The following is a 27,697-nucleotide window of genomic DNA, read 5'->3' as shown; positions in this document are numbered from 1 at the left end:
CCTCAAAATCCTAGGCATGAAAACCTGATAGTGGCCTCCTCAGCAGGCCACCACAGCCAGCACAGTCCACTAAGTGGGCTGCATTTCAGCACCCACGGCAGAAAGGACTGAGGACTTTGACTGATGGTAAGAGACCTGGAGGAATCCATTTGTGCCCCTGGTTCCCTCTGACCTCTCCTCAGAGGCCCCAAGGACCTCCTAAAGTTTATACTAATGGACTAGTTATCTCTTATGACTTTTAACCTGGGAAGGGGAATTGCATAGAGGCCTTTATTTGGCGGGAGGGAGAGACTGAGGGAGGACAGCTCTGTAAAGGGTGAAGGAAGAGAGAGTTTGGGAGAACTGGAGCTTACAAAATGGCTGTTCAATAGCGAGTCTCCATCTGAGTGTCTCATATCTTGGGATATTGGTTGCAGGATTAACCCTGCCCTGTGAGTAAATCTTAGTTAGAAATGCCTGGGTGTGGTGCTAGGGGTTCAGTTACTTTGTTGCAAAGTTTGAGCTTTGGTCATTTCCAGTGCAGACAACTTATATGCCACAGGAAGGAAGAAAGCAGGCACCTTGTTCCCTTCCCGCATCTTGTCTTTGTCATTGGGTGCATGCCACTTGATATTGTAAGTTCTGTGTTATGTGGTCCACTTTTATTCTCAAGCCACCAGGATTATTGCTGACATAGACCATGAGACCCACAGCCAGACTCTTCTGTATGGAATGGAAGAAAAGAAATTCAAGCTGTAAATGAATCTGGTTTGGGACTTTGTAGTGGCAAATTATGTGAATGAATGAATTGAAAAAGTGCCTGATTTATACCACTCTGAATACCTGGGCCTTAGATAAATATTGACCCCAGCCATGTGACAGGCCTACCATTTGTCTCATGCCCCTAGGAATAAGTTTTTCTGAGGTACTGTGACCTTATAAACTACTGTGACGAGTTTGTGCAGGTGCCTTCTGCAGTAGGTTTTTACATTTGAGAGTGGGTGGTTTTCTCTTTGTACTAGTGCAACCTTAAATCTAACCAAATCGAAACCTACTTTGGCTTATTGATCCTTGTTCAGTTTGCTGCAAGTAAGTGGTTGCCAGCACAGTTTTGCAGAGTCATGCTTGTGTGGTCATGTGGACCAGACCTGGGTTTGGAGCACCTTTGTTTTGGTTTGAGAGTATTTCAGAACCAAATGTGGAAGGATGGGGAGAAAAGGGAAGCCAGCCTGGGGGTCTTAGCTGGATGTCAGAGCTGAATGTCATATCGAACAAACTAGTCTCTCCCTGAACCATACTTTGATCCCCTGTTTCTCTGGGCTTAGAATTCGCCTGCCCTCTGATTGAGGAGGGTTTATGATGCCAGTTCTGTTAGGGTTAAGTGTACAGGAACAGGTCAAACTTTCTCTTCCCCCTAAGGTAACTTGCTTATTAGAAGGAAGTCCGATAGAGTTACTTGACTGGAGCAAGCCGAACAGAAACTGTAACCAACTGGTTTGATCCCATTACCTTTAACAAGGACTGATGGTAGAAGCAAGGGGTCGGGGAGCGGGGATGGAGGCGGTTATGTGTTCATCACATAACAAGTGTTAGGCAAGAAAGTGCTAGCTCTTCATAGGGAAGCTGCCCTGATATAGCTGAGCTCATCTGATGTCTGGGTTTTGTGTGACCCATGGGTGTCTTGATTTCCTGCTGAGGTGGGAAGTGTCTTTCCTAGCATATAGAGAGTATATGGAGTATCCAGAAGTCCATGTGGTGTTTCTGAGGTCTCTGCAGCCAGTAACTGGGACTCCAAATGGAGTCAGTTATGATTGAGTTTTGTAGAGTTTTTAATTACTTTTGCTGGTGTTTACTTTAAAAACTGAGTGACATGCAGTAGGTACCTGTATTCATTATTTGCTTAAGGTATAGTTTAGCAAGTAGAATTTGCTGCTAGGACCCACCCTTTAAGATGCATCTTTGGAAGTAAGTGAACTGTAATTGCCAGCTGTCAAGAGAGGGTATGTGGGGGTGTGTGAGAGAGACAGACAGACAGACAGACAGACACCCGAACTCTTGGAGATATGAGCTCTTGACTTTGGGATGTCCTGGGCCTGGATGAAGGCAGATGTGGAAGAGTTGAGGCATCATTTTGAGAGGACTTCGTGAATGATTTTTTTTTTCCCAAGGAAGAAATGAACATGGCTCAGTCATTTTCATGGTCAGTTTTCCATTTGACACAGTAAAATTTTAATCTGTTCAAAGATGAAGAAGTCACATTCATCATCTGATTCTCTGTGCTTGTAATTTCAGTGAAAAAGGAAGTTCCATATTATAGTAGCAGAAAGCAGTCTGTAAAATAATGCATACTGAAATACTCCGTGGTTGTTGCACCTTGACTTAGTGTCTTTTCAGCCATTTAAATAACCAGAGCCAGAGGAGTGGCAATAGCCCCGAGAAAATGGTGGAGACAAGCTTTTAAGTTAACAGTGTTTCATGATGTCTCAGTATCATAGACAGAAAAACATTGCCTTTTGGCTTCAGCTAGGTATTTGATGACACACATAAACTTTAAAAACCCAGTGGAAAAGTTGACAGAACAAGGTCATGTGTTAATAAGCTAGTGAATAAAGTCAGCGCCTTTAACTGTTAGCCAGAAGGCTAACCTTTTTAAAACTGCACATTTTCTTTAAAAAGTAGCTAGAGACACTTATGTGCTTTCCTATACCAGAGTGAATGTACTCTTGAAAAGCTGTAGGTAAAATTCAATTTTCAAATTAAATTTCATAGCAGGGGTCTGTTCTGTGTATTTGAGTCATCTTCATTTTTAAGTGTTGAGGTAACTGGGAAAGGAAGGGAAAATAAGCCTAGGAGGTAATATTTAGTATTTGAAACCTAGAAGATGATATTGAAAACCTAGAAGAGAAGGTAGTATTGAGAACATGTGATAATATTTGAAGGAATCTTGCACTTAATGTAATGCAGAGTATTTTTGTATCAGCTTCCTAGATTTCGATACATGGGCTTCGTGTAGGCACAAAGATGTTAGAGAGTAGTGGGTAGTCGATGTGATTTCAGTTGGCAAAATGAAAGATGCGTGTAAGTCCCCTGGAGGCTGACAGGGGACACCAGGACACATCTCCAGGAACCTGTGGCTTCCCAGGAAGGATTTTCCTTATTAGCAGCTCTAGCCTAGGAAGATAGTCACACCCACTTGTGTCATTTATCCCTTAAATTTTTTTGTGTAGGGGGAAGAAAGGAAAGAGGTGCTGATAACGCTAAGGTAAACTGTTGTTTGTACAGATGCTATTTGCTTAAAAAAAAAAACACTTTCATTTCCTTCTTCCTCCCCTGCGAAGGACAACTAGGCAGTCACTCTTTTGTAACCCAAAAGTGTATTTACCTAAAATTGTCCTTCTAAACACTTTCTTTAACAGTAACAAATCCTGATAATTATACATCCAGAACTTAGTTAAAACAGTTTTTTAAGTCTTTTGGCATACATTTCTGTAACATGAGATTTGCGTACTGTAATTTTCATAGATTGGATTATGTTAAAGAGTGAATTGTCAAAAATGAGAGTTAAAAAAGCCTCAAAATGCCTTGATCCTTTCCTAGTTCTAGTAAACATCTAGACAAGAATGTTAGAATGGCATATTCTAACTCGGAAGGGAGGGAAGGGGATTGTTGTTTGTTTTTAATATTTTAATGTGTGTCTGTTGTACTCAGGGGAAGTGATAAATTATTGGAGGTCTCATTTCTGAGACTCCAGAGCCACTGGTGTAGTTTCCTTACCCCTTTCTTCAGTGAAATCCTTGGTTTTCCCTTCTGCTAGAAAGACAGGCTTAGGATTTGGCCACCCCATTCTTGTGACCAGGAGTACTTTTCATGGGACTGTGTTAAAATAGTTATTTTCCCCTTCGATAGCAACGTGCCTCTCAGGACTTTTAATTGTGGGCACAAAGTGTGTGAGATCACAGTATGAAGCAGAGAATCATTTCAGTGTGTTGGGACAGGAAGTTGATCACAGTATCACAGATGGTTGGTGTTTGTGCCATCTTCTACACAAATTCTTTTGGGTGGCACACTCAGTCAAAGAGGTGTTCATAAGATGTTGCTAGTTTGCAGCTTTCATATGTAAATCCAGAGTTAATGAATTTTAAAGCTGCATCATGCTTTTAATAAACACCCTTTATTTTACAATAGTGGTTTTACTGGAGGCCGATCTCCACATGGACATTTATAGGAGCAGGGGGGACAGGTGGAGGTGCTGAGAAAGGAAAAACATTCTTTGAGCAGAGGGGCATTGATGGACTTTACAAAGCACTTGGTGAACCGAGGATTCCACATTTATCCCTCACTTCCTGTCCTGTTTGCTCGGCTTGTTTTAACTACTGCAGAAGCAAGAGTCACTGTTTCCTGCTTTAGTAGAGCAAGGTTTTCAGTCAGGGGAATCCTTTTTCACCCTTTCATTGAAGAAATTCCAGTCTCTGAATGTGTCTCTAGAGGTGAGCACAGGTTCTTGCTGTACTTTCCATCCCCTCCAGGTCATGAGTGATAAACCCTCTGCTCTCTGCTCTCAATAAAACTCCTGGTGTCTCAGGACAGGACATGGTGGCCTTGTTGGGGAAGAGACTGCTCCCAGGTACCAAGTCCCCTCATTTCTGCCTAATGTCCAGGCTTTCAGGTCAAGATGAGCTGTGTGCTGGACAGTATCCGGCAAGGATTCAAGGGTGCTATTGTGGAGAGGATTTGTCTAGAAAGTCCTGGGGTATCCAACCCCAAGGTGTCCATGCAGCCCAGAATGGCTGTGAATGTGGCCCAACATAAAATCATAAATTTACTTAAAACGTTATGAGTTGGGTTTTTTTTTTTGTGATTATGTGTTTCAGTGTATTTAATGTGTGGCCCAAGACAACTCCTGTTCTTCCAGTGTGGCCCAGAGACACCGAAAGGTTGGACACCCCTGGAAGCTTCAGGACTTTGAAAGGGCAGTCTATGATCCCTTTTTGGAGATGATAAGGTACAGAATAGGTGACCGGACTGCTGACCCCCACCTTCCCCTGCTCATTCCCAAGTCTCCCACTAAGCTACTTCTCTAACAGTCACTCAGATGGTGCCTGTAGTACCTCTTCCCTGCTGAGGTGGTCATGGTGGTTCCCTCTGTGGCAGGCCTGTGGGAGTGTTAGCCTGTGGCCAGTAGCTATTCCCTGTGCAGACTCCCCGCCAACTGCAGAGCTGCTGCGGCTCCAGTGCCTCCTCCTAATTAAATTAGTTAATCTTTAGGGTCTAATGATGCACGTACCGTATTTAACAAGAGACTGTTATGGGAAATTTGTGGGCCCCCCCAGGACCACCTCACAACCAAGCATGAGAGTGCTTAAATTAAAAAGTTGCATCACACCCAATTACTTTGTCTTTCTTTAGTCAAAATTTTACTTTGGTAGGAAAAATAGATCCTACAATATCCTATTTTAAGGGATGTTATAGAAGGCAAATGCTGATTGCTTTCAGTGGTAGGCCTCTGGACTGTTATAGTCAAAACTTTGAGTAGTCAAACAAGGAGATATTCTGCTTCTGTGGAAATTAATTTTAATGGCCCAGAAGATTAATGTTTATGAGGAGCCTGGCACTGAGACTTAGCTGACTGGTAGTCTGTGGATTTGATGACACATGACTCTAGCTACTCTTCCTGATTTAGCCCTAAAACTGCTAGTGTCTTGTCCCTCTCATTTCTAGGAGTCCCTAACTTCTTGGCCTTTATGTTTGTTTTTGTTCTTATTTGTTTTGTTTTAACACCTCTACACCTTATTTAATATTTCTAGCCTTATTTCCTGGTATTCTTCCTCAAAAACCATGTTCTCTTCCCACTCTTCTTTCAGTTTTAGCTAAGGTTTTATATTTTTTCTAATAAATCTTTCTTATCACAACTGATCTCACCTGCTCCGAACACCATCTGGTCTCAGTGGTATCCATACCAGAAATGACAAACTCAGAGGCATACAGGGACCACACAGATGCTGCAGCTGAGTAAAGAGGGCCTCGTTGGGACAGTATGTGGAGAGGTCTGTAGTCACCTGGAGTGCTTGCAAAATGGTTGCTGCTATCAGGAATGCTGGCCCCGGGATTACTTTCAAGAGAAATTGAAACTTATTTTTTTAGTGAAAATCTTAGGTTTCTCCAGAAACTGTTCAGTTACAAACAAATAAATTTCCCTAAAGCCCAGCTTTGGCCTAAGAGCCACCAATTTGCAACTGCTGACCTGTCATTCATAGATGCTTGCCATGTTAGACTTTGGCTATCATTATTTGGTCCAGAGGTTTATCTGACCATAGGTTGTAAATTTGAGGTCATGGACTAGGTCGTATCCTGATTCGTATCAGAACTTAGCAGTATATACATTGTAGGAAAATCCTCAATTACTGCTTGTTGAATTTGACACCTGTTGGGTTCTAAAAGACAAAACTTAGACCTATATACAGATTAATTGTGGGCTAGGGTAAGGTGTGTGAACTAGTAAGGTAGAGGGGCACATTTGAGACCCATGGGATTACAGGAGCAGGCATGGTGACTTCTCTTAGATAATGTCTTAAGCATCAGAATTCAGAGGCCCACACTGATTTCTATAGCTGATTTTAAGGAGTAAAAGTAGGCAGTGACTCTGGAGCCCTTATGTGGCTGGTGTGTCATTTCTCTTCTCTTCTCTTCTCTTCTCTTCTCTTGTGTCATTTGTGCACCTCATTTGCATAGAGAATTATGTATGAAACATTTTCAAATATTGAAGTAACTGTGATTCATTACTGACTTTTTAAATATAACTGACCAAAAGCTTACAAAATGAGCTGTAAGTATCTAGTTAATATCTGAGTGATTTTTGCCTTTTATGCTTATAGAAAGTGTTTCTTTTTCGAAGCCTCAGTTTAGGGAGTATGTATATCACTTGCCTAGCTTACTGAAGAGAGATGGCAGCACATTCAGAACCTTCTCCTGAGTGAGAATTCTGGGATAGGAGGCCAGAGGGATGATTTCAGTTTAAGATACAATTTTATTCTTAATACAAGCCTTTTATGTAAATTATTAGGCTGTTGTGTTAATGAGGGGAAAACATCGCAATAGAAAAATGAAAAGGACATCTGATGTTCTAGATGTTAGAAGAAATCTCTTACTCTTATAAAACCTTATAATGTGGGTCTATGGAACATAATGTGATGATTTTATTGGGACTTAATGTGTGCTGGACATAATTCATCAGCAGGTAAAATTCAGCAGAAAGAGCCTTCAAAAAGTAAGGGATTATATAACTTTTACAAAGTTATATGTTCTTCCTTATTCACACCCCTTGAAATTTGAAAGAACTGCTCTCTTTTTTTTTCAGTTGGTCCTAAGCGGGTAACTCCTTTTAAAAATGGGTGGCAAACAGTGTAGTTTCTGAGGTTAAGAAGAGATGTCCATCTGGACATCAGAGAAACAAGAGGCTCCTGAGGTAATCCTGGGCACCTCACTAGCGCTCAATAGTTGGGTAATTGGACTGTTTCACACTTTTCTTTCCAGCTATATTATTCAGTTAAGCAGGCATCTGAAAGCTTAAAAATATGCAAAATGTGGTGATGTTTAGGAGTCCAGACAAGGCTGAGTTATGGGAAATAGCCTGGAAACCAAAATGAATGTGGAAACCTCCTTCCCCAGGGAATGGTTGTCATAGATTTAGGACCAGTTCCTTCTACTCTGAATTATGATTCTTGTTAATGTTGAAAATATAACTATGTGCTGTGCTGCTCTTCCCAGCAAAAGGTTTTGTCTCTGTTTTCAGTGATCTTGATTTTGAGGATGAGTGCTAATTATGTTGTCCAAGGACATTGGAGTTTTTCCTCACTACAGCTTACTCAAAAGCAAACGGAACTTTTTATCCCTCAGCTTCCAGGGAGTCAATGAATTATTGTTTGCCAGCCTTGAATAGCCTTTGCCAAGTTTATAATATGTGGTTCTGGTTGTAATCCAGGAAGATACTGGTCAGATTATGTAAATACTGATTAAGCCTACAGAATTACACTTGGAGGGAATTTTTTTTTTTTTAATTAAGAATATCTTCCTAGTGAATTGAGTTTTCCAAGGCTCTTTCCTCTGTTGGGATGATCAAGAACTTTGTGCTCCTGAAAGACATAGGCTAATATCCATGTTCATCCCCTACTACATTTTTTTAATAAAGCTTTTGAATTCTTGAAAAATTCAAATTTTTTGTTAAAATCCAAGTTCCTCATGTAGGTGCCATTTCACTTTAAAACCATTATTTTGAATTCAGTATCTGATAGTTCCCTTGCCTCTATTTCATTTAGCTCTCTCTGTGGGGAGTCCCCTTTTCCACTCATTTGGGGGGAACTTCTTTTTCTTCCCATTTTTGTGAGAGTCTGTTAAGTAATTTACTTATTTTTTTAATTTATTTTTGCTTCTGCTTCAATTGGGCTGTCTAGATTTCCTGACTTTGTGGATTAAACTTCTCTGCTTGTAGGTGGGTCTTTTTATTTATTTATTTATTTATTTAATTTATTTATTTATCCCTTTACTTTTCTTTCTGGGCCTGCCTCTGATGATGTCAGTTGTTGACCCTATATGACCTTGGGTCATTTGTTTGAGCCTTCCAGGAGTCTACTGTCTGTGTCTGACTCCTGCTTGGGGCAGCTCTGTGACCCCTTCTGTCTGGGCTGGGCTATTTTTTGGGATCTCTCTGCACTCTTACGCCAGCTCCTTGATGCGCTCCCCAGCCCGGCAGGATACTCCGCCCGCCTGGGCTCTCGCATGTGCTTGCCCCAGCCCAGGGGGCTTATTGGCCACCTCGCGTACTCGTCTAGCCCCCCTGGCCAGGGAGCTCCGGGGCACTGGTCAGTTTAGGGTCTTCTATTGTGTGTTTTCCCCGCTTTTGGCTCTTTGGGTGCGTTGCTTGACCTCGCCAAATGGGGACTAAGGAAATGGGAGGAAGTCAGCTCCAGGACTCTCCGGTTAATCCTGTCTCCCGTCTCTCCTCCAGGGACTCTGGGCAGCTCTGTGACCCCTTCGGCCAGGATCGACTAATTTTGTGAGCCGCTCCGCAATCGCCAGCCGGGCGGGTCAATTTACGCCTGCCCTTGCTGCTCTGTGCACTCCCTCACAGGCCATCTCTGTGCCAATCTGTGGGAGGCCTTGCCGGCCGGTGCAAGCGTTCGCCAACCCTCTCCGGTCACTCGGCGCAAGTGTGCACGCCTGCACTGGGTGTTTTTGGGGTGTCTATGTGTGCTTTTCGGCTTTTGGCTCTTTGGGGGTGTGGTCTCTTCCTGCACAATGGAGACTACGGCAAGGAGAAGGAGTCGGGACTCCCCGGTTCCTCCTCCCGTTCTTTTCCCAACGCCTCCATTTCTGGTCTCTCCTCTAGGGTCTCTGGGCAGTTCTGTGACCCCTTCGGCCAAGGATCCACCCCCTGTGCGGAATGCTTTTCAATCGCGGGCAGTCTGATTCATGGGCGCTGCGCTTCTGCCTTTTTGAGGGCGCACCTTTCCAGCCCACAGTGGAGACTACAGAACGGGGAGGGAGTGGGGCTCCCTGGTTCATCCTCCTGTTCTTTCCCCAACACCTCCATCTCCAGTCTCTCCTCAAGGCTCTCCCAGCCAGTCTGCACTTAGCCCCTGCCCCAGCTCACACGCGCACAAGCTGTGTGCAGAGCGCACAAAAGGCAGGTTAACTGATTCCCTCATGCCTGAGCGAGATGGTAGCTGCAGAGTGGAGGTGCGTTATCACCCAGGCTCCACCAGCTGCCGTGTCAGTTCTCTTCACAACGTTTTCCTCACCAGTCTTTTCCCAGGCACAAGCCCACCCTGCTGCCGCCTCTACCCAGAGATCAAGGAGTGTGGCTGCCACTGCAATTTTTGCGTTGACCCTTTAAATGTCTCTTTGCATCCCCAGCCACCTGTCTCTGGCAGAGAGCGCCCCTAAGCTTTTCGGGGTTGCGTTTTGTCTGTATTTTCTTGGCTTTAGCTGCTGTAGTTTAGGGGTCCCTGTTTATGATTCAGACCCCGTTCTTCTCGGGGGAAGCTAACTGGCCGTTTCAATGTCCCTCTGGTGCTGGTGCCCGTGGGCACCCAGCCCACCTTCTCGAGCCTCCACCGCACTTCTCACCCATTGGGATGTGTGAGAGCCGAATCCACTGTCCGCGGCTCCAAGGCTCCTCTCCCACTATCGTTCCATTGTTTTCCAGGTGATTACTCCACTATTTAGTCGCAATTCCAGTTTGGTCTTGGGAGGAGGTCAGCGTGACTCCCATTCACTCCTCCGCCATCTTCTCTCTCCCCATTTCACTTTAAATACAAGGTCCGGCAGAAGTAATTCCTGCTTGAGTGTGGTTGGTAGGGTTATATGGATGTAATAATTTATAGTTTTAATTTGAACATTTCACCAAAAATGTCACATGGTGTGCTTGAGTGTGATATTGTTATGTTACAGAATCACATGCTTATGATTTTGTAATAAAAGATTTTGTAATAAAGGGTATTATTTGTGCTAGACCTTGTATTTGTTAATGATTTCACGATTTAGAAGTATTTGTTGATTACTGCATGACTTAGATACAGCACAGTTTACTGGACATTTCAGTAATGACAGAGTTGTCCTTTGCATCGTGCAGTATGGTAGTTATTCCCACATGTGGCTCTTGAATACTTCTGAATCCTTCATTTTATGTAATCTTAATTAGTTTAAACATAAATGCCGGTAGCTGGTGGCTAGTGGCTACTGAATTGGACAGCACAGATTTACATAATGGTGGGGATTTCTCAGTGATTTAAAGCCATAACCCTTCTAGTTCTGTGCATTTAAGGTAGAGGCTTTGTTAGGAAAAGTGATCAGCAGGCAGATTGTGTCGTGCACTGTTAAACAGTTTGCTTTTCAGACACAGATAAAACCTGGATAAAACATGAACTGTTCTCCGCAGAGGTGCCTCTTTTATGTGCTGCAAAGGGTGGGCTGACGGTCATCTTTCAGCAGATTAGCTGAAAGAATATCTGTGTTTGGGCTCAATTGTTCAAAGATTTGTGCACCCTTTGTACAAGAACAGGGGAAATTTGTGTTATGACAATGGCTGACAAAATGTTTAGTGAAAGCTGCAATTGGCAGTAACTAAATTCCCTGAGTTTTCTTTCCTCTCCTCTTTGCCACTGAAAGGTGCAGAAATGCTTTTGACAGCATCTGTCCTGCTGACAGATGAATTGTTTTGACAGGAGAATCTGAAACCTTCAACTTAAGTCACATTCAGATGTCCAGCTGGGTAAGGGGTGATCATGTTTGTAGAAATCGGTGAGATGCTTTAGATTTGTGTGCATGTCAGCTGCCACCTGAAAGTCCTCATTAAAGGTTTTTCATTGATTAACCATTTGATTATCATTGAGCACTAAGATGAGAATTCATGTCCCTCTCTGTACAGTTCTTGGGCTAAATAAACATAGATCCTTAATCATTGAAATATGAATGTCAGTAAGCATAGCATCAAAGGGTTAAAAAAACTTTATTTAAAAATAGTGCTGGAAAAATTAAACCAATGTTAATAGCAGCATTATTCACAATACCGAAAAGATGGGAATGATCCAAATGCCCATCAACTACTGAACAGATACACATAATGTGTGTGCACAAGTGCACACATGTTCATACACAGAGGAGTATTATTCAGCCCTGAAAAGGAAGGAAGTTCTCACATGTGCTACAATATGGGTGAACCTTGAGGAAATTATGATAAGTGAAATAAGCTAGACACAAAAGGACAAATACTGTATCCTTTCACTTACAGGAAGTATCTAGAGTTATCACAGTTTATAGAGAAAGAAAGTAGAGTGGTGGTTGCCAGGCCTGGCGGGGTGGGAGGTAGGGGAAGATGAGGAGTTAGTGTTTATGGGTACTGAATTTCAGGGAGAAAATGAAAAATTTCTAGGGATGGATGATGGTGATGGTTGCAAAACAGTGTGAATGTGTATTGAATTGTACACTTAAAAATGATTAAGATGGCACCCTGGCAGGTATGGCTCAGTAGATTGAGTGCCGGCCTGAGAACCAAAGGGTGGCCAGTTTGATTCCTAGTCAGGGCACATGCCTGGGTTGTGAGTCAGGTCCCCAGTAGGGGGCGCTTGAGAGGCAATCACACATTGATGTTTCTCTTCCTCCCTTCCCCTCTCTAAAAATAAATAAAATCTTTTAAAATTCTTTTTAAATGATTAAGATAGTAAATTTTATGTTATCTATATTTTACCATAATAAAAAACATTTTGCTTGGCAGTGTGTCTCCCTGAAATGAGCAAACAAGAAAATGTTCCTGAGGATTTTACTTCAGAACATATTCATGTGAGAGAATACAGTAAATGTGTTCCCCATTTCCTGGTAAAGCGACTGATGATCAACAGTTTGTTCCAGGTTACAGGACTAGTCACTTCTCAGACTTAAAAGCTCTGGCTCAGAAGTAGAAGCTATTCTAGGGGACCTGAGCTTCAGCCTCTGTCTTCTCTCTATAAATGCTCTAGGTGCTCCCAGAGGATAATTACATTTAGCGCCAGTCTGCTCAACACTCATTTGTTGGTACATGGCTTTTCCATGTCAAAACATCACCACATCCAAGCTGACCCAGTGAGAGCTTTAAATTTCCACTTACAAATATTGGGTTGGCCAAAAAGTTCATTCTTTTTTTTTCATAAGATGGCTCTGATAGTGCTTAGTTGTCTTTAACTTCATGCGAAACAATTTTGTGAGATTGTGTTGTGACAGCTGTCATACCAGTATGCGTTTTAAAAAAACACAGTTGGTGAATTTCTGCGTAGCCATTTTAATATTGAAGATGTAAGAAAATAAGCACCATTTTTGGCATATTATGCTTTATTATTTTAAGAAAGGTAAAACTCAACTGAAATGCAAAAATAAAAGATTTGTGCAGTGTATGGAGTAGGTGCTGTAACTGATCGAATGTGTCAAAAGTGGTTTGTGAAGTTTCATGCTGGAGATTTCTCACTGGACCGGCAATGCTCTGTGGTCAGGTAGACCAGTTAAAGTTGATAGCAATCAAATTGAGATATTAATTGAGAACAAACAATGTTATACCATGCAGGAGATAGCCGGCCTACTCAAAATATCTGAATCAATAAAGTTATTGGTGAAAATGAAAAATGTGTCTTATTTTACAGAAAAAGCCATACAGACGTTTTGGCCAACCCAATATATTCTACTTCATTTTTACTTACTGGGATCTCAGTGTTAGGTCCTTATACTGTTAGACTTCTTGATAAAACCAGCTTACGGAAGACCCTTTTTAAAGTAGCCTTAAGTGGTTTCATTCTGAATAGTTTAAAAGGAGGCTGCCAGTTAATTGCCTAAGACCCGGATCCCATGACCCCAGCTCCACCTCGTCTACATATATAAGCCTGAAACAAGTCATTCATTTTGAACCTCATAGCCACAGGAGTCAGTGGTCTAGATGAGAGGTTGAAAACTGGTGGTCCTCAAGCCAGATACAGTCTGTAGATATATACTGTTTAGCCCATCTAGGGGTCCTTTCTTTTGGTTTGTTTGTTTTTAAAGGATTGGAAAGATTTCATGTAAGAATTCAGAGTTTGAGCTTCCTTGACAGTGGGGAAGACTGGTCTGCACTGGCCTTGTTTCTGGAGATGCAGGAACAGATGCCCTTTAGACGGGCAGGCAGACAGTGCTGTGTCGGCCACATCCTGCACCTGCAGGGTGACCATCCACATTCCTTATCTGCCTTCCAAGCTCTTGGTGTTTGTTGTGCCTGAGTCTTTCTCTCATGTCTCCTCCAGTTCAACACCTTCCATTACCTATGATGATACGTGTTACAGTCATTGTAAACTCACAGTATCTCTAGACCCAGAAATGATCTCTCAATCCTCCCTTTTATGAAAATGTGCTCAAAATAGACACTCTCAGTCTCTCTGGTCCTTTTTCTGATGTGGGTGAATTCTCTCCATTTGTGGACTTTCTTTTCCACATCTAACCTGTTGAGTTCTGTGTATCCCTAAGTGCAGACAGGCTCACATTTTACTTCAATATGTAGTTTTAAAAATTACCACCCTCAATTTTTTTGTGATAACATAATCTCTGGACATATTGCATCTTATTCAGGCTATGCCCTGAATATGGATATACTCTTAAGTGCAAGTGACTTTTATTTAGGTGAATGTCTTGAGTTGACAGTGAAATGTCTGTCAGCTGTAAGTTAGTATTGATTGGAATATCTCCGGAGTAAGTTTAAAAGGTAGTTGCCACTTATGTGACACAGTGCTCTTAAGAGCTAGACTTTAACTCTTGATTAGTAGCATTGTTAATTGGCAGTAATGTCAGTGGAATTAATAGCTGAAATGAAAATTGTTAACCTCTTCAGCTTCCGCAGGATTGGGATATATTTTGGTGGCAAGGAGCAAGGTACAGTGTGTAAGACATTAGGGCCCAGTTGGACCACATCTGTGTGGGTTCTATTCCTGTGAATTAATTAACTTAGTCTGGGTTGAGGGTGTGATCTGAGAAGCTCACCTGACCACATATTCCCCATGTAGCTGAGGGTGCTGGGGAGAGGGATACAATTCTGAGTAATTGTAACAGATGTGTCATCTCCAGAAGGCTCCTTACGGTAGGAATACCATGTTTATAGTATAGCTTTGTGATTAGAGTCTTACAGTGCTCACTTTCTCAACAGTCCCTTCAACTTCAACTAGGCATGTGAGTGATTTTCACTCTTAAGTTCTTGTTCTGACAGGGTTGCTCAACCTCTGAATATTACTATTGACACTTAGGGCTGGATAACTGTTTGTTCTTAAGGGCTGTTCTACTCATTATGGGATGTCAGCAGTGTCCTCGCCTCCTCCCACCAGATGCCAGTAGCCACCCACCCCCTTCCCTACAGTTGTGACAACTAAAATGTCTCCCGACATTGCCAAATGTCATCCCTGATTGAGAACCACTGATTTTTAGACAGTGGAGGGTCAGTCCCTCACCCCCTCTTTTTTTTTTAACTCCTCCTTGATGTTGCTTGATGCTTTAGTAAGACAGTAATTAAAAAGGGCCTTGGACGTGATAGGATGCAAAACATTTAGAACAGCATGCTTTAAGGGAGAGGACTGACTTACCTTAGAATTTCTTTAAAGTTGCTAAGTGATGAAATGGTATTGATTAAGAGTCATTTGAGTTCAGCAAACCTAAGGTGATTTGAGATTTTCACAGTGATTTGTTTATGGATGCAAGTGCCAGGAGGTATATCTGTAAATGTCAGTGTCCATAAGGCTACTTAAAATAATGCATGAGTTAGGGCAATCATTATTTTGTCTGGGGGAATAGAAAATTCCTGACTGTTGGGTGTTTTGAAATGTTGACTCAACTGTTTTGTTTTTTTTTCCCCCCCTCCCTCTCCCTTTACCAGAAACCTGAGTTACAACAAAATTTCTGAGATTGACCCTTCGGGTTTTGAGGACTTGCCGAATCTACAGGAAGTGTGAGTGCTTTTCCCCAAACCCATGGGCGGTTGGAGGGATGGAGAGCTCCTGGGAAAAACCCTTTCCTAGTGCAGTAGCATCAGCCCTGGATCACCAGTCTAAGCTTGTTAGAAGGAACATTCGTAGTCAGGTTGTCAGTGACAAATGTACTGCTCACTCACCTCTCCCTCACTGCAGCCCATCTCTTCTTCTGGGGCCTCAGTGATGGGTGTGTTACAGTCCAGTAGGTATGGACTTACTGGAAATCTCAGGAACATGGGTGTAGCAGAGTCCCCTCTCTTGTGGGAAGCCCTGTGGGCCAGCTGGGTTAACACACCCAGCTGGTGCTGCCTGGCTGGTGCTTCCCCACAGTTCTCAGGGAACCAGCCCCACCCTACTTTTTCCCAGGAAACAAAGGTGCAGAGAGTAGACAGTAAAGGCTTATGTTTCATATCCCATCTCCAAACAGCTCGACATTGCTGCCTTTCGAACCCAAGATGGCTGCCTTTGCAGTATCCTTTAAATCAAGCCTCAATCTTTTTCAAGTAAAGAATTATGCTTTTAAAATGGATATTAGGATTATCAGGAATATTAGTTCCACAGGGACTTTAGGACACTTTACCATAGATCATGCATACCCACTGCAGAAAATTTGGAAACTATAGAAATATGTAAGGACTAATTAATTAAAATCATCACTATTATCACCCAGACATAGCCATTGTGAACACTTAGTGAAAGACATACATCTCTTCACACATAATTTTGGGATCAGACTATAGATAGAGCAATCATAACAGCACCCTGCTAAGCCTTTGGTGAATACTACCTCATTTGATCTTCACACTGACACTATGATTGATATAAATTATTTTCATTACAATAATTTTCCTCACTTGACAGAAGAGGAAACAGAAGCTAAGAGAAGTTAGATACACTTGTGTAGTGTTACATGGTAGGTAGACCTGAGAGTTGAACTAAATACATTTGATTTCACATCTTATGCATTTAACCCTGAAGCTGCACTGCCCTAAATTCCCATATCATCCCTTATCTTAACTTACAACATTCAGTGGAAGATTTTTTAAACACAGAAAATCCAGTGTTTATCAAGCTGTATCACTCATTCTATGCCAGTGTTCTCCTTCTAGGTACAGAGTATTTCCTCTTACTCCTGTAGACCTCTTTTCCAAAGCCACACAGTCCTCCAAGTTAAGCCTCTTTTCTCCCCTCACAGCGTGGCTTTTCTCCCTCCCCTGAGCTCCTGTTGCATGTATAGGCTAGATGAGGCCTGAGCCCATCCCGTACTCCTTCTATTTCAGGGAGGACTTCTCTCCTATCTCTGCTAATGCACTCAGGAAGGTTGACCATGGCTAGTCGTTGTGGTCAGCACTGCACTCCTACAGTCACTCATACTTTTTTCAGACACTTGAGGGAACGAAGGTATGAAGAATTGTCCAGAGCTGCATGGCTTGTGAGTGATAGACCTGAGCCTGCATCCCCAGTCTCGCTTCTGTCCAGTGTCCTCTATGGCAGTGCTACCTTCCCAAGTGTGGGAGATGTAAGGGCAGGGATTGCATTGTTTGGGTACAACACGATGTAGTGGTGAAAACACACTCTGTGGTAGCAGACAGATCTGGGTTGAGGTCTCACTTTGTCCCCTACTGGCTTCTGTCCTTGGACAAGTTACTTAGTGCCTCCCTTCACTCTTCTACAGCATGAGCACAATAACACATCATTATTACTGCTCTGATTGTTAACTGGACATGATAGCCAGGTCTTGTGTATGGAAATGACTCACTGAAAGTTATTTCCCTTTTCTTCTGTTACTTTCTAATTGCATAGCCACCCACGCTGGGTGCATTGTTAAACTACAAATCCTTGAGGGCTGGTATGTTAAACCTTTACCACTCTGACTGCCTGCAGTCCGTGGTGTCACACTGTGTGGCTAATTCCCTGGTGCCCAGAGTAGTGGAACTTCCCACTGATAGGAAGTTTAATACTTGGTGGACACACAAAGAAGTTGTCAGGAGTGAGGGGTGGGCAAGGGTAGTGAAGAAAAAAATGATAGTTGACATACAGTTGCTTCTAAATTGACTGGGCTCAGGGTTTCCCAGGACCTGTCAGTTTTTCTGAACCCTGCAGAGCCATGTGAGTGTGGAAACCTCGGCAGGGGGAACCACAGGCTGGCAAGCAGCAGGCAGTGGTGTTTTAGTGGTGGTTTTATATTGGAGGCCTGGACCACAGAACACCATAGGCTGGCTGGAGAGAAGCGAGCCCGCTGGAGGCCCCTGGAGGATATAAGGATGTTTGTGCAGCTGCTGCCAGGCCCCACAGGCTTCACTGCCCACAGTTCTGAGGAAAGCCCACCAGGAGGGCCTCCAGCCAGGGTCCTGGATGGCTAGGCCCCTCTATTAATAAGAGAGGCTATTTATACCATCCTCTTTAAAAACCACCCTGGGATCATGTTACTGCTGCCTGGCCCAAGAATCCTTAATGTGGGTGCTGCCATGTACTTCCCAGGGCCATTGACCTAAAATGTTCCTTCAGGCGGCGAGGAAGCCTAAGTGGGCCCTGCCTTTGGGTATTTATGGCTCACTCTCTGTGTCTCAGGCCTGTGCTCTCACGCACACGCGCGTGCGTGTATGTGTGTGTCTGTGTGTGGGTGGTGGTGGTGGTGCTGCTGCTGCTGCTGCTGCTGCTGCTTAAGGGAGGCCTGGAATAACAAGGGGTGTCATTTTGAGGTACTGCTTTTTGGCTGTGAATTACTACCACCTGCTAAGCATTTACTGTGTATCTGTCTATATCCTAAACTGTTAGGTTTAATTATTTCATCTGGATCCTGCCAAAAACCTATGAAGTTGGTACTTGTGTTATTTACAGTTTTTGGAAGAAAGAACTAAGGCACAGTAAGGTTAAGTGATGTGCAGAAGGCCATTCTGTTGGTAAGGGGTAGGAGTGGGGTTGAATGCACCCAGGTGTATCTGATTATAAATCCGAGCTGTAAAACCCCCTCCTAATAATCCCTCTGTAACAGTGCCTCTGTTTCTTTTAAGGCAAGGTGATCATTTAATTTAGTAGCTTCCTCAAAGGTTGGCATGTCATTCATTGAGACACTTAAACAGAAAGCACTCAGCTCAGAGCCTGGCACAGAAGAAATATTTGCTCTTGTTGTTATTGCTTCTGATTAAAGTATCGCTGTATTGGAATGTCTGTATCTGGTCATCTGGTATACAAACTGTATGTCATAAACTGTATGCCAGTTACTTAGTATGCCCTATTCTCAGGTACCGGAAAGTGCTAATAATAACAGTTATTGATTAAGTGGCCCTAACTCCAAAGCCTTTGCTCCTACTTATTGATGACTTGCTCCCTTTTAAGAAACAAAACTAACCAAAGTCCCAGCTCCCTGCCCAACTTTAACTGTTATTAATTGCAGCTATCTTTGTGTTTGGAAACAACTGAAGTGTCTAGGAAGAGAGGAATGGCTAAATAAATTATAGTTCATTTATACTGTTCATGCCAGCAGAGGATTATTCTGCAGCAAGTTAAAAGAATTATGGAGATCTCTAAGATGTATTACAAAGGGGAAACTGTGGAACAAAATAGTGTGTATGAGACACAGGCATTTGTGTAAAAGAACAACATGTGCATTTCTAGTAGTTGGCAGCAGGAGCTTCCTCTTGGAGGCAGACCAGAGGGCCAGAGTGCAAGGGTGCTTTATTTTTCATTGTGTATTCCTGGTATTCTCTTTTGAAAGTCTTTGAAAATTTTACTTCATGCTAGTATCAGCTAGTCAGTAAGTAAATAAGGCAAACAAAAACAAAGAACAACAATAACAACAAAACCCCCAAAGCTCTATAACCCAAAATTACTCCTTGGGTTTGTTTTTTTATTGTTTGTTAAAGCCTAATTTGATTGGGTAATAATAAAGTACTCTGAAGTGGCTTTTTTGTTTTTTAACATTTTGCATCTTACAAAATGTAAAATCTTCCTTTAACTAAGCCAAGTAAATGGAAGTTTTGAGGAGAGCCCAGGGCCCTGAAGGCCAAGCTGGGAAAGCCCGTGCCCAGGCTCAGCCCTGTGTTCAGGTGGTCCATGCTGCCCATTTGCCTCATTCACTCCTTTTCCAGATCAGGTGGGCCACGATTCTGACTCAAGATCTGTTGTGTCAGGGCACTTCTTGGTCAGGAATTGTCAGGAAAAGATTCAATTATAGAGGCCAGACATTGAAAGGACTTTTAGGGCCTTGGATGAAGCAGATTTGGGGGGAGTGTGAAGGGTAGATTTCATTAAATATAGTCTTAAATTCCTGTCATTTTCTTACCCGTGGAGACCGCAAACTTCCCCGGGGCCCTTTCCCTGCAGCTTTGGCTGTGCTATTTTTGACCAGTCTCTATTTCAGTCTGGCAAGTTGGTCATGTCGCAGAGCCAGTTTGGCCTCCATTGCCTTCTGAGGATAGTATTCTTGTTCAGGGAACAGGGCAGACAAAGAAAGCTATACTGTGGAACTAACAGATGTACATTTAGCTAGCAGTTCTTTTTTCATAGATGTGATCAAGAAAGAATGGGCCATGCAATCTCCCTTTGGGCTCCACCTGTCCTCTCTGTAAATCAAGTAGCCATGTGTCCAGCTTGTGATTTCTACCTCCACCTACTGACTTGGGACTGCTGCTCCAGACAAAATGCCCATTTATCTTGAGCACTGTTTTGCCACACCTGTATTTTCCACTTCCAGCAGTTTTGTCAAGACTTGAACTGTTAGGATCCCCTTTTTCCTTATTCATTTATTTCTGTGAACTTGGGTAGAGTAGCTTATCATGTGTGCAAGAGGGCTGGCCTGAGACCAAGCTCATTCGGTTAAAGTTCCCTTGCAGAGAAGCCCCTACTGTGTGTTTCAGGTTTAAAGTCAAGTTCAATCCTAAGCAGACTGAAACACAGCTACCATGTTACTTAGGGGATTAGGAGCTTTGCACTTGCAGACCTTTTCACTTGTTGATCTCCTGGCTTGAAATTGCACTTGGGTTTAGCTCTCATCTATAACTCTGGGGTAGTGATTTGAAGTGAAACTTCAGTTAGAGAACTTACCTGAAGGCAGGGAACAGTATTAGTACTTGGTACCTCACTCAGGGTTGTGATGATGAAGTTACCTAATGCATGTCAAGTGGTTGCTATAGTTATAAAGTAGTAGAAGATGATGGTTAAGAACTAGACTTTGGGGCTAGATTCCCAGGGCCACTGCCACTTACTGCTAATACCCATCATCAGATTATTTAACCTGTCAGTGTTTCACTGTTCTCACTGGTAAATTAAAACATTCATGGAGCCTACCCTCTAGGGGTCTAAAAATGAGTTAATATTGGTTTGGCTAAAAAGTCCGTAGGGTTTTTTCTGTAAAATAAAAGATATATTTTTTATTTTCACCAATAACTATTGATTTGGATATTTTGAGTATGCGGTCTATCTCCTGCGTGGTATAATACTGATTGTTCTCAGTGTCTCGATTTGATAGCTATCAACTTCAGCTGGTCTACCCAACCGTGGAGCATCATCCAGTGAGAAATCTCCAGCATGAAACTTCACAAACCACTTTTGACACAGCACTTTTTCCATACACTGCAAAAATCTGTTTGCATTTCAGTTGCATTTTACCTTTCCTGAAATAATAAAGCATAATATGCTGGAAATGTTGCATATTTCCTTCCATCTTCAGTATTAAAATGATTACACAAAAATTCACCAAATTTGATAAGTTTTTTAAAAAAATGCACACTGATATGATAGCTGACACAGTACAACCTAACAAAATTGTTTCAAATGAAGTTAAAGGCAACTAAGTGTTACTATAGCCATCTTACAGGAAAAAAACACATTTTTTGGCCAACCCAATACATTGAAAAGCTCTCAGAGCTGTGCCTTGGTATATAGTAAGCCCTCAATAAGTTGGCTGCTATTACTAAATTATTACTATTGCCACCATCATCTGTGTTTTAGCATAAATTTCTAGGAAATGAGGAGTTCTTAAGCAAGCTTGCTCTGATAAGATCTGAGGGTCTTTTTTAATAATAAGTACGTTGATGGTACTATGAAAATTTATTAGTAGTTTTGAGTACTCTGTACCAAGATGTGAAACGGATCACTGCAGGGCTGGAGGAGAAAAGGTGACGCAGAAACAATCTGATTTAGGGGAAGTCAGGTAAGAGACTGTTAAATTAATTAATTGTCTAGTTCAGCATACAACAAGGACCGTTTAAGTGGAGAAAGGATTTGCCACATGATAAGGATCTGCTTTCTCTCTGCCAGATGCTGCAGTCATGAAGCTGTTGAAACAGACATTCTGTGCCCCATGGCCCAGTAATTGCCAAGCTTCATCTGCAACTGGCTGTGGCACTAAAGAAAGCAAATGGGATAATTCAAGGTCTTTTTCTTTTCTTTTTTTCCTATTGATTTCTATAAAAGATGGCAGACAATCAGATTCCATTCAAGCAAATGCTAGCTGTATACATATCTGAATACAGCTGTCATTTTCCTGCCCTTGTCTTCCAACAGGGATAAGATGATCTATGTAAGACATACTCCCTTAAAAAAAAGAGAGAGAGAGACTGAGATAACCCAGCTTTATCCCTTTAATTCTGCATCTCAGAAATAGTTTCTTTTCAGCCCTGTTACTTGGCAGAAAGCCCGATAACTGTGATTTGGCTTTCTTAAGGATTTTTGGGCTCACTTCACGAGTTTGATTTTGGATTCTCTTCCCAGATTTGGAAATACATGTCCTTGTAAGGAGGCCGGATTGCAGAGCCTCTGGGGGCAGTCCGGATGAGCGTGTTTTGGTTTGTGGGCTTCCCCTTCCACTGAAAGATGTGAACTCTGGAAGTACAGATGTAGAGTTTTCCACCAGGAAGCGAGCTTGGAGAGAGAGCATCTCTGATCTGCAGAGAATTTTCAAAATGTCTATGTGCAAAAATGTGTCTATATGTTTGTATTTCTAGAAAGTGTCTGGAAGCTCCATCACAGTTCAGAGAAGGTAGAATCTCAAATAGATGAGAGTCTCCAGTCCAGCTCCCTTGTAATTGCACAGATGAGGCATCAGAATAATTGCCCCACATGTCCAAGCCCCCAGGAACTTTCCGCACATGTATCTCAGCTCTGGGTCAGAGCAGCAATTTGCAGATCACTGTGTCCAGCTGTGTGAAAATGTCTAGAAGGGGATGCTGTTTCCTCCTCAGATCCTTTTCTGACTCTTTCAGCTCACAAGGAGCATTCTCCTTGGTGGTCTTGGGCCCTTTGTTCTGCTCTGTACCTCTTGGCCTGTTGTCACTGCTTCTTGTCTGTTAGTCTTGATTTCCGAGTGAGTTTGGAATCTCCTGGAAGGCAAGAGACACTCTCTGAAGTGTTACTTTCTAGACCATGGATGTGACAGATAGTTTTTATGACATCACATGACTTCTTTCCCTTTAAGAACTTGCTTTTAACTTCATTTTTTATTTAGTATTACCATGGCCAACTCAGCACTGTTTTTCTGATTTCCCTTGTTAATATGATTTTAAACTGCTAATTGAAACCATGTAAGTGATTAATTCTTTGTGTTGTTACAGGTATCTCAACAACAATGAGTTGACAGCCATTCCATCCCTGGGTGCTGCTTCATCACACATCATCTCTCTTTTTCTGTAAGTGATGCATTTGGGGACTTCAGGCTGGGTGGTAAGGCTGCGGTATTACCTTGCTGACATTTGGTGGTGGGAAACTGTGTTCCTGTACTTACTGGTGGAGAACAGCCTTTCTTCATGTAGTCCTAAGGATCATGACAAATGTCTTGCATGCTGTTTTGGGGTTTGGAAGAATTAAAACCTGGAAGTTTTGCCTCATCTCTAATTTGGGGAGAAACTGGTCTTTTTAATGCCCAGAGGTACATAGAATTAAATTTCTTGGGTAAATAAACTGGAGTTAAAGGGACCTGTATGAATTATAAGACTGTAAGCTCATCTTCATGCCAGCGAACTTGGTAACCTGATTCAGCTCCCTTTTATGGATTTAAAAAAGAAAATACCCCAGGCTCGGCTGGTGTGGTTCAGTGGATTGAGCACCTGCCAGCAAACGAAAAGGTCATTGGTTCAATTCCCAGTCGGGGTACATGCCTGAGGTTGCAGGCTGGGTGTGTGTGAGAGGCAACTGATTGATATTTCTCTCCCTCTCTTTTCTTTCCCCCTTCCCCTATCTCTAAAAGTAAATAAAAATAAAATCTTTAAAAAAAGAAAAATACCCCAGACCTCCGAAATCAGTGTAAAAGTAAGGAATTAGTTGTCATGGTCAACTATGAGACAGCAGACAGCCTGTTGATTATTATAGACAACACTCTGGAAATGAAAAAGGGTACAGAGGGACTTAAATGAGAAAGGAGGGAAGGAAGGAAGCCATGAGGATGTTATCGTTGGAGCAGGTGAGAGCCTTTACTCAAGAGGTGCCATTCTTCAGTAGCCTGGTGGAGGTGCTTGCTTGTTTTGAAGTCACCCAGGAGTCTTTCCAGATAAACCAGTCATGACTCCAGTAACTCTCAATGGATCCTATTGGCAGGTTCTTCAGCAGAACACCTTGCTCTCCATGATGAATTTCCTGCTGCCACGCCAGCCCCTCATATTTTTATTTGATTTTTATTTTGTTGGCATTGTAACTCATTTGTTCACCTGCATATTTATTTTTTTGACACTGAAACTGGGCAGTCTGAGCACAGGGACTTGGTAGCAAGGCACTGATGACCACCAGACTGCTGGTGCAGCGTGCATATCTCCAGTTTTTGCTGGCAACAGGCTGTGTTCAGGAGGTTCTCCTCCTTGCAGAACACTGTTTCAGGCCTAACTCTTACAAGATGCTTGTGGGGTTATGGAACAGGGGTTAGAATTTTGACCCAGCTCTGTGTCCTGGAAAGACAACTTAATCTCTTTGAACCTCTTTTATAGAATGTGTTTTGACCTGTTTTACATGAAGGGAAAGTGAGGCTGAGTTTGAGGGGAGTGGGATGTCTGTGAACTCCTATGAAGTGAAGTCCAGTGTTGGAGTGAAAGCTCTGAGACTTCACAGGAATACAGGCTGAATCACAGACAGAAGGTTGTGGCCTTTTGTCCCAGGCAGGTCTGACTTTCTTTCTGTGTCCATTCAACCTGTGTGCCCAGCATCCGGGAGGTGTTTAATTACGGGTTAAATTAAATGAGTTACCCTTACCTGTGGTTAATTAGTGATGTGATAATCCCTCGTATGTTAACAGAGCAAAGCAATGGAAGATGCTTTTAACTTCTTGCTACTAAAAGTATGGTTCTTGGACCAACAGTGTAATCAGTGCTGAGTTCCTTGGAAATCCAGAATCTCAGGCCTCATACCAGCCCTGCTGGGTCAGAAGCTACTTTACATTCCCCTGGCCATTTGCCCTTTCATTCAAGTTCAGAAGCACTGCCTTCACTCCCTTTGCTCCAGGCTTGGTTGGGAAGCCAGGGCCACAGAGAACATCTTGGTGTTACCAGCAAGAAAGTGAGGCTCCCTAAGTTGCTGTCAGTTGCAAAATTGAGACGAACTGACACTGCCCAGAAATGCTTGTGCATCACCCCTTTATCTGCCTCCATGCACTGGCACAAGAGTGTGGTGGCAGGTGACTGAGCTATCCTTTGCCAGAGAGAGGCAGGACCCCAAGCTTCCCTCCAGGGCCTGTGTACTTTGAATCCTTCCATGTTCTGCTGACTAAAAATACATTTCTGTGCCTTGGCCCAAGTGCGTGGAGTAGGGGAACTGGTTAGCCTTGTTCCTGCTATTCCATTAAAACTGTGTTAAAATATGTAAAGTTGAGGGGTAGAGCAGAAGAAAAGACTCCATCTCTGGTTTTGATTGAGTTTGGAAAACGCAGTTTAACCTTGGCAGCCACCTCTTTGGCCAGGAGTTGGTCTCCGTCTGATTTGGTCAGTGATTTCTCCGAAATTACAGAAACGGAAGGGCCCTTACCTTCCTTTTCTCTGAGGGTACTATGTCCCCTGATCTTGGACCAGATGGCTGGATGTCATCCTTATCCTGCAAAGTTAGGTTGGCACTGTGACACCTGGGAAGCAGGATTGTATAGATAATTTGCGGTCATCCTTCAAGTCTTTCTGTATTTCCCAAGTGGACTTTGCAGAGGACATGGCAGCAGATGATGGGCATTGCTTTCCCACCTGATGTGTGAAGGCAAAGCACTTTGCATCTCTAGCCATGTGATGATCTCAACTGTTCACGCTTCAACATGTGTGTTGTACTGATGTGTCTGGTTTTTCAGAACCATAGAACTAAAAGGTGTCACATGCTCAACAGTTACTTAGTCAGCACCTTCTGTGCCTCTGCAGTTGGGGCCTGGAGGCCTTCCCAGAGTGACCTCAAGAGTGGTCAGTGTCATCAGATATGGGAAGCTGCTGACATGTTGTCTGAAAACGCGGTTGGTCAGTTAGCTCAATAAATGTTCACATTGATAGTGGAGTTGACCTGCACAGTTCAAACAATACAGGTTTAAACTGTGCAGGTCCACTTACGTGTGGTTTGTTGTTGTTGTTGTTGTTGTTGTTTGAGGGCTTTTAAAGAAAAGATTTTATTTATTTATTTTTAGACAGGGGGAAGGGGGAAAGAGAGAGAGGGAAAGTAACATCAGTCAGTTGCCTGTCCCAAACATGCCTCTACTGGGGACCGAAACTGCAACCCAGGCATGTGCCCTGACTGGGCATTGAACCAGCAACCTTTTGCCTTGCGGGAACACACCCAACCAACTGAGCCACACTGGCTAGGGCATGTGCAGATTTTTTTTCAATAAATAGGCCTCCATATTCATGGGTTTCACATCGATTGTCTCAACTACCTACAGATGAAAAACAATTATTTTTTTTATTCCAATACATTTGTCTCCATTTACCTGCCACCATCTCCCCTGCCCCACCCAACCCCATGTCCCCCACTCATTTCTTACCCACCTTGGCTTCGTCCATGTGTCCTTCACACCTGACCCTTCCCCTTTCCCTCCCCACTACCCCACTCCACCCCTCCCTCCCTCCTGTGCCTGCCGGTTTATTCTTTCTTTCAATGTTGCTAGTCATATTTTCCTTGCCTGCTTGCTTTGCTGGCTAGGTTCCTCTTATAGGTGAGATCATATGGAATTTGTCTTTTGCCCCCTGGCGTATTTCACTTAGCGTAGTGCTCTCCATTTCCATCCATGCCGTTGCAAAGGGTAGTAGCTCTTTCTTTCTTTCTTTTGGCTGCATAGTATTCCACTGTGTAATACCATAGATTTTTGATCCACTCATTTACCAATGGGCACTTAGGTTGCTTCCAGCACTTGGCTATTGTAAATTGTGCTGCTATGAACATTGGGGTGCATAGGTTCTTTTGAATTGGTGTTTTGGGGTTCTTAGGGTATAATCCCAGCAGTGGAATCGCTAGGTGAAAAGATATTTCAGTTTTTAGCTTCTTGAGGAAATTCCACACTGTTTTCCACAGTGGCTGCACCAGTCTGCATTCCCACCAACAGTGGACTAGGGTTCCCTTTTCTCCACAACCTCGCCAGCACCCATTGTTTATTGATTTGTTTATGATGGCCATTCTGACTGGTATGAAGTGGTATCTCATTGTAGTTTTAATTTTCATTTCTCTGATGTCTAGTGATGATGAGGATCCTTTCAGATGTCTCTGGGCCCTGTGTATGTCCTCCTTGGAGAAGTGTCTGTTCAGGTCCTTTGCCCATTTTGTAATTGAATTGTCTTCCTGGAGTAGAATCGTGTGAGTTCTTTATATATTTTGACAATCAAACCCCTGTCTAAGGTATCATTGGCAAATATATTTTCCTGTACAGTTGGCTCCCTTTTCATTTTGCTGATGTTTTCTTTATCCGTGCAGAAGCTTGTTATTTTAATGAAGTCCCATTTGTTTATTCTTTCCTTTATGTCCCTTGCTGTAGAGGACATAGCGGTGAAAATATTGCTGCATGGGATATCTGAGATTTTCCTGCCTGTGTTCTCCTGTAGTACTTTTATGGTGTTGCAACTTATATTTAAGTCTTTTATCCATCTTGAGTTTATTTTTGTGTATGGTGTAAGCTTGTGGTCGAATTTCACTTTTTTGCATTAGCTGTCCAGCTCTCCCAACGCCATTTTTTGAAGAAGCTATTTTTACTCTGTTTTATGCTTCCCCCTTTGTTGAATATTAATTGACCATAGAGACATGGGTTTATTTCTGGACTCTCATTTTGTTCCATTGATCTA

General features: G+C 42.7%; 1 protein-coding gene across 2 annotated transcripts in view; it reads left to right on the top strand.

The window, feature by feature from the left end:
- The window catches only part of LRIG1 (leucine rich repeats and immunoglobulin like domains 1), a 110,257-nt gene that overhangs the window by 23,444 nt on the left and 59,116 nt on the right, over nucleotides 1-27,697 (top strand). For both annotated transcript variants that reach the window (XM_054594994.1, XM_054594995.1), the window contains exons 2-3: nucleotides 15,386-15,457; nucleotides 23,033-23,107. In XM_054594994.1, coding sequence (XP_054450969.1) covers nucleotides 15,386-15,457; nucleotides 23,033-23,107 — 147 coding nt within the window. The remainder of the gene's footprint in view (nucleotides 1-15,385; nucleotides 15,458-23,032; nucleotides 23,108-27,697) is intronic.

This window comes from Pteronotus mesoamericanus, unplaced genomic scaffold, assembly GCF_021234165.1.
Source record: "Pteronotus mesoamericanus isolate MK-2021 breed Mesoamerican mustached bat unplaced genomic scaffold, CSHL_Meso_final scaffold_54, whole genome shotgun sequence".
Lineage (NCBI taxonomy): Eukaryota > Metazoa > Chordata > Mammalia > Chiroptera > Mormoopidae > Pteronotus > Pteronotus mesoamericanus.
Note: the sequence above shows the minus strand (reverse complement) of the source record. Positions and strands in the feature narration are given on the sequence as shown.